This window comes from Henckelia pumila, chromosome 2 (genome assembly GCF_033568475.1).
Source record: "Henckelia pumila isolate YLH828 chromosome 2, ASM3356847v2, whole genome shotgun sequence".
NCBI classification, from domain to species: Eukaryota; Viridiplantae; Streptophyta; class Magnoliopsida; order Lamiales; family Gesneriaceae; genus Henckelia; species Henckelia pumila.
In genome coordinates this window covers 143398764-143406209 of record NC_133121.1, presented here as the reverse complement: position 1 = coordinate 143406209, position 7446 = coordinate 143398764, and the positions used below count along the sequence as shown (strand labels likewise).

Below are 7446 nucleotides of genomic sequence, written 5' to 3'. Positions count from 1 at the left end.
TGCTGGAATTTCCACCTTAAATCAATTCTTGCAGGAAAATGGATGTTTCCTATGCTCTCGATTTAGTTGAATGAGTTTTCAAGAACAAGACGAGAATTTGATACCTTTATCTTTGTTATTATTCTTTCTTGTGAGTTCTTGAGATCGAACAAATATGCATTTGATTTTCTTGAACTGGCCCTTTTGTGCAAGTTTTGGGTTTTGAATCCTCTGGTCTTTTAGCGGGCTTTGATCATTCTTGAATTTCTACCTTTTTAATTTCTTGCTGGCAACGGTCCTTCCCAGGTATCACCTTAATGGATTTCTACCTTAAAAAAATTTGACTATAGTTTCAGTCATTCAGATAAAAACCAGGTGTTGATTATGAAAACTTGATGAATTTTTTGCAACAATTGTTCATATGTTGATGATTTAGAAGTTTGGCCTCCCAATTTTCACATATATGTTAGTCTTTAATGTGTTTTAGGAAATGACACAACATTGGCTTCAACGTTTCAATCTTCATTTGATGGCAATTTGATTTGATTAACATAAAATGCAGGAACCATAAATTGAATTGATATGGCCATGTCACTGGAGGATTTTCTGGCAGAGGAAGGATTCCAGAGGAGAAAAACAAAAATAGTTTCAAGAAATTCTACATCTGAAGGGAGACCGAGCGTGCCTCTGCGTGTTAGACATGAAGCCAGTTCTTCACTTACTGTGAAAAAAAGTGGAGAGATCGCGGTCTGAGATACCTCAATACAGCTCAAAAGGAGAAGCTTCAACAAGTAAAAGTTTTAATGGAAGAAAACCGAGGGATACTTTTATCCCAGGGGAGAAGATAGACTCAGAATCCCAGACTAGGAAAAATGATGTGCAACTCAAAAGAAGAGGTCGCCAAGATTCATGGGATGACGCAAGGTCTAACGTTAGGACTTCTGCAGATTCACAAGTTTCAGAGATAACTGAGGTGACACAGGGATATGAGATAGTTGAGGTGGGAAATAACAGCCCATACAAAGATATTTACTTGAATAAAGTCTATGGGTACGAGGAAAATGAGAGTAGGAATTCTGCTAAACATGAGGAAAGGGAGAGATACATGCAACTTTCTGGGAAGAATATGGTAGAGGACAAGAAAAATAGGACTAACTCTTTCAACCATCCTCTGTCCATACCCAAGAGAGGAAACACCGACACATCCAATTGGAAAATTATGAACCAACCCCCCGAGAGCTCCGCTAAGAAAAACTTTGACGAAAATAAGAGCATGAAACAACCTGATCTTGAAGAGACGCTGGATACTCCGGCTCTTGATGAAGCTGCTGTTAAGGCCATCATTTCTATCTTGAGCGGATACATAAGGCGTTTTCTTAAGGACGAATATTTCAGGACATCCCTTAGTCACAATAGTTTTGCTTCCCTCAATTTCATTGGATTAGAAGAAGGCCTGAATACTGAAAGTAAAGTAATAGAAAATCTTGAACAAGCTATAGAGACAGTGGAAAGAGCAGCAGAGGACAGTGCGAGTGTAAAAGAACTGAAAAAAGCTTCGTTACAGTTAAGTGTTATTACTGGATTAAATTCAAAGGATTTGAAGGATGGTTTTACGTCTGGAATCCCAAATTTGAAATTTTCAGCTTGTGCTCATCTGTATCTCAGTGTGATATATGTGATACAAAAGAAGGACAAGATTACCGCAAAACATATTCTTCAAGTGTTCCGTGATTCTCCTTTCCAGGCACGAGTAGCTTTGTTACCTGATTTATGGGACCATGTTTTTCTGCCAAATCTCTTACATTTGAAGCTCTGGTATGATAAAGATGCTCGTTCTGTGGCAGATTTGCCTGTTTCAAAAAACATCAATCTTCTTGATAAAGTCTATAATGAAACATTGGATTCAGGAACACACCAATTTGCCAAGTACTACAAAGATTGGCTAACTGAGGATCTTGAAGCACCTTCACTCCCTGTGATCAAAATTCCTTCTTTCTCTGTTCAACTGATGCCAAAGGGAGGCCTGCACGGCCACACAAATAGTCCTGCTAGTTATGTCTCACCTCAGCCAATGGTCAGCAAAAAACTCTATGATGAAGTATTTAGCAGTGCACGTAAAATGGGGTTTGAACTGGAAATTTATGAAGAGGAGAACTTTGAAATAAGTGCTAGAAGCTCAAATAGTCCTGCCCCAGAAGACAAGCAACTGATATTATATGATTCATTTACCAGCACAAATCAATGCTTTGAACCAAACAGCGACTCTCTACCTGTATGTGTTCCAAATTTTAATAATTTATCACATAAGGCATTAATATGTAGGCTCTAATTTCCTCAAATATTGAAGATTCATTGTGTTTGTTGTGTAAATTAATGAAGCTTCCCCGAAACTTTGCTACTTGCGATATGACACAGCAAGCTCTCATGAATTTCTAACTTTTTACAGGGAGATATATGTGTAGCCAATGAAACGCACTCAGAAAGTTCATTAGGAGTAACAAAGCCTGATGAAAGATACAGAAATTCTCAGAGTTATCAAAAAAATATTCACACCCTACAGCCTTGGTGATACTCTGTCCACTGCTAATGCAAATATACGTATTACGAGTTCCTTCCACTAATTTTTTTATATTTTCCTTGATGCAGCAAATTGAATGTGAGAGTAATGTTCAAGGTTAGTGAAGATAGATTCATACCAACATAGGTTCTTCTTGTAACCATTGTTTATGTATTATTTCTTATATAATGCAGAACAAGCGGAGAATCATGAAAAGTTTAGAGATAAACCTGCACTTTCAAGCATCCGCAGCGACTTCGTTTGCCACTTGACTGGCCTTATTTTTGAAGATCCAGTGACCCTTGAGACAGGTCAAAGTTTCGAATGGGAAGCTATCATTAACTGGTTCAATAAAGGATCCACTACTTGTCCAGTCACCGGAAAAACGTTACAATTTCAAGCTGTACCGCCTACCAATCTCATCTTGAAGCGTGTTATCGACAATTGGAAGAGTGACCACTTTCAGCATATCTTGGCTGTAGTCTCTCAAGTAGTTGAAAATTCTGCAGAAAATTCATTTATATTAAATGATGATATGATCATATGTATCTTGGAACAACTTCTTGTTGTTTTAAATGGAACGAAGAGAGTAGAGAACTCAAAAAGAGTTCTATCTCTTGGGGGCTTGCAGTTTCTCCTGAAAAGGTTTCATAGTGGAAACGATAAGGAGAAGACGTTTATCTTACCTTTGTTGTTGTGTTGCATTGAAGCTAATGAAGAGTGCAGGAATGATCTTTCAATAAACATGAGCAAGTCAAGTCTGCTTGATCTACTTCACTTTGAGCAGTTGAAGACAGTGTCAGATGCAGTTTCACTGCTGACTAAACTCATTTGCTTGAACAGGTACTTCCAGTCCTGGAAACAATATCATGGATTCTATGACATTTTAAACTTTATTTCTCGAAGCTATTCTTTTTAAAAAATGGTATTGTATGTTAGGAGGAGGGATTCTCAAATTTTCTTAGAAGGTGTAGACGAAGAACAGTTAGCGAATGCGATGGATGATTTGTTAATACATCTCAAGACGTGCACACTGGAAGAGACGCCTGCAGTTGCTATTCTGATTCTACATTTGAATATTCTGGTGAGTGTTATAGTTTATCCGATTTCTTAATGATGAATCTTCTTTAAACTGTAGTGGGTTTGATCTCAAACTAGCCATCTTGGAAATGTCTTTGGGTTTGCAGTGTCAACTACAAACGAGTAACGTGTATAGACAAGAGGCGGTAGATGCGCTTACAGTCGCTCTGGGACAAAGCTTAATGGATTAAAAAGTCCAGAAGAAGTGTTCCAGAGCTCTCTTAGTCCTTGGAGGCTGCTTCTCTTCATCTGGGAAACTCATGACAGAGGATTGGATCCTTAAACTTGCTGGATTTCTCAATGGTCCTGACTGGGATATTACTGATGATGACTCCTATGATATGTCATTTGATGGAAAAGCGACAATGGTACATCACTTCTTCTTTATTTTTTTTTTTTCATTTTGTATCCAACTAAATAAATTATATATTCTGAACATTGGCTGCCAAAATTTACTAGAATTCTGGCAATTCAAAAAATTCGAAGGTTGATTCTCAGATCAAAGACAGTGAAGAGGAAAAGGCAAGGGAGAGTTGGCTAGTGAGTTTATCAGCTTCACTGCTTGAGGATGGGACTAAGCCTTTCTTGGAGACTGTATGCAAGTGTTTGAATTTAGGGAACTCGGATTTGGTCCGAGTATGCTTGGTAACAATGGCCTGGTTGAGTTCTTCACTTGCTTCATTGCCAGATACAGAATTTCAACTCTATGCTTTCTCAGCTCTCATCTCTCCACTCAAAAAATAAGCCTGTATTCATCGTATTTGATTGCATATATATTGATTGCATAGCATACATTCATAGATCAGTGATTTGTTATGCTATAATCTGTATTTGATGAGCCTGTATTCATCGTATTTGCTGAAATTTTGCCTTTGAGTAGATGGAATAAATTTCCAAGATTAGTCATAGAAGATGAAATAAAGAATTGAGGAAATAAGATTGAATGTGTTGATATCAGGCGTGAGATATTAAGCTAGAATGCATTATAGATGTTAATGCAATAACTGAGTATCAGTTACCAGTTGATTGAATCTGTTCACTGATAAAGAAATAGATATGACTAGCAATTTATGATATGAGTTTTAGAAATTAGATTTTGTTATTTTGGTACTGGTTATATCACGTTTGACCGTGGAAGAATGTCAGTAGAAGTCTAGTCGATATATTGAACTAGTACAGAATTAACCTAGAATTGACAGCTATGTCAGTGGTTAGAATGTACAGACATAGTTCAATGACATATTTCGACTTTCTACGACATGAATGCAGTTCTATATAGGGTGGTGTCTAGTACAATGGTATTATGACAACTTTTATAGAAGAGCATTACTTAAACTGGAGAACTTCAGAAACAACTAGCAGATTGCGTAGAAAAGAGTTATGTAGTACCGAAATGATGATTAATTCTATGACAATAAGTTAAGTCGAAAAGAGTATATTCGACTATTGTCAGCTGAGAATTAAGAATTAATAAATGAATTCATATCAATAAAGAATAAGAAAAATCAGTTACAGTTGAGCTTTTTCTTCAATTTTGCTGAAGCTATTCCATCATAGAAATCATGATTCTTGAATTTCTTGCTATCGATTTTGACGTTTTTGTATTCGACCTCGATCAATTTTGATTGACTCTTATTCCTTTGCTAGAGTCTGTTTTGATTCATTTGCGTTGAGTTTTGAAATGCAAGTGAGTTATTTTCACTTAGCAAATTTTTTCATTCAGAATAGTTGATTTTGGATGACTTTGAATTGAGCGAGTTCCTTTGATTTGAAATTTGAGAATTATTGATTATTTGATGTGTTTATTCAGTATATCTTGATGTATTTGGCTCGTAACTGATAGAAATTCAGATTTAGATCATCAGTAAGATTTATGGGTTTTAGCTAATTGCTGGATTTATTGACTACAGATATATACTTGTTGAATGTTTATGCTTGACAGATAATCAAACGATCAGAATTGTTGCGATCCAAGCTAAACTTGAATTGGTTTGGAAAGATAAAAAAAAAACCATATTGCTTGAGAACGCTAGATTAAGATTAGAGATAAGACAGCAGAGCAAAATAGATGAATTTTTGCGGTGAATAATCATTTGATTATGCCAAATATTCTAGATATGGAATATCAGATTCTGAAAGAGACATATGACAACAGATTTAATATCCATCCAGTTGTCTAAACATGTATGACTTACACGTAGTCAGTACTTGGAAATTAGTATTGGAAGAAGAACTAAAAATAGATATGACAGAATTGACATTACCAATACTAAAATTCCAGTAAAAGAAGCTAAAAATAAGAACACAAGTGGTTTATGTAACAGATTAGTTACATAAAAGTTGAAAACAGATCAACTTTGTGAACGACTTTAGTTTGAATCTACTCGAATCGTCATGATTTTGCGGTTTAGAGTGTAGTAGATTTCGACAGATTTATGAATATGTTGTATTAGATATGATACAAACATAAAAGATACTTGTCATGCATTTAGCAAGATGATCAGATTACAGGAATTATGGAAATCGATTGTCAAGATAGAGACTTTATATTTGTTTTCTAGATTGTGGCATTTATTGTCAAATGTTCTGAGTGTTTGGTTGTATGAGATTTCATTATACCATCCTCTGATTAGTAAACTATCAGATGTGATTATCCAGATTTCCGAGGATATGCTCAGAACTATAGTACTAGATTCGCTACTAGTTGATTGATTATTTGTCACGTGATTACTATAATTCCTGTGACAGCTATTTGATAGATATAAAGACAATATTTTGATGATTGATTGATTAGAAACACAAAATTGTCTTTATATTGAAACAATCTTACAGAAATATCAGCTATCAGACCAGATATGAGTCAAGAAACGATAGAGAATGTGAAGATTGCTTCGAACAGAATAAGAATAAAGCAGCATTAACAGAGCTAGTAGATGAATAACAGATAGAGATTTGAAGCCTGAACAGAATGATCAGAAAAGAAATTCTTTCCCAAGCATCATTAGGTTCAGAAAGAGATTTTAGAAGCTATGAGTATTTGATCTAGCTAGTTGATTAATACTCAATCGTAAATTGTCAGATAGATGAATTGTTATCCATATGCATTGGCTGAAGAATATAAGCTAGAATATGTATGTGCATTCAATTCAGATACAACAGAAGTCGATAAGATTGTAAGCAAGACAGACTAACTAATACAGAATTAGATCACGAGAAAGAGCAACTTAGATATAAGTTGACTCAGTGATTATATGTATTGCAGAAGCAATCAGAAAGAAGATGAAGATACGATAGAAGAGAAGATATCAAAATAGATATCGAAAGCTTAGAGAATTGAAGTCAGTATTAATTCAGTCAGCTATACAGCTTATGAGAATCCGCAGTCAGATCGAATGCGATTTCGAGGACGAAATCATTCCTTAGAGGGGAGGAAATGTAAGGCCCGAAAATATTAAGTTCTTAATTACGGGATTTAAGATTTAAATTCCAAATAAGAGAGAAAATATGAATTTAAGAATGTATGGAAATTAGAGATTTCAATTTCGGGTCAGAAATATTTAATTTGAGGATTTTTCGGATTTTAAGATTTTAATATCCGGAATTCTTAAATTAAAAAGATTAAAAATATTTGAATTAATATTTATGAAATTTAAGATGTGAATTCCAATATTACAAATATCAAGGATTAAATTTGCGAATGAAATCCGAGCAAGGACCCATTTGCAAATATTGAGTAGTTCAAGGACTAAAATGCGATAAGGTCCGAAATGATTTAATTTTAATTCAAGAATATTTAATTTGAGAATATTTAGAGTTTAGAATGAAATTCT

General features: G+C 35.0%; 1 protein-coding gene across 1 annotated transcript; it reads left to right on the top strand.

Annotated features, from left to right (window-relative positions):
- The first annotated feature begins 561 nt into the window (after positions 1-561).
- On the top strand, positions 562-4360 carry LOC140878593 (putative E3 ubiquitin-protein ligase LIN-1). The gene is made up of 7 exons (XM_073282210.1): positions 562-712; positions 816-2251; positions 2626-2653; positions 2731-3379; positions 3476-3620; positions 3817-3984; positions 4076-4360. The coding sequence occupies exons 1-7, from the start codon at positions 562-564 to the stop codon at positions 4358-4360; spliced, it is 2862 nt and encodes a 953-aa protein (XP_073138311.1).
- Positions 4361-7446: the final 3086 nt, after the last annotated feature.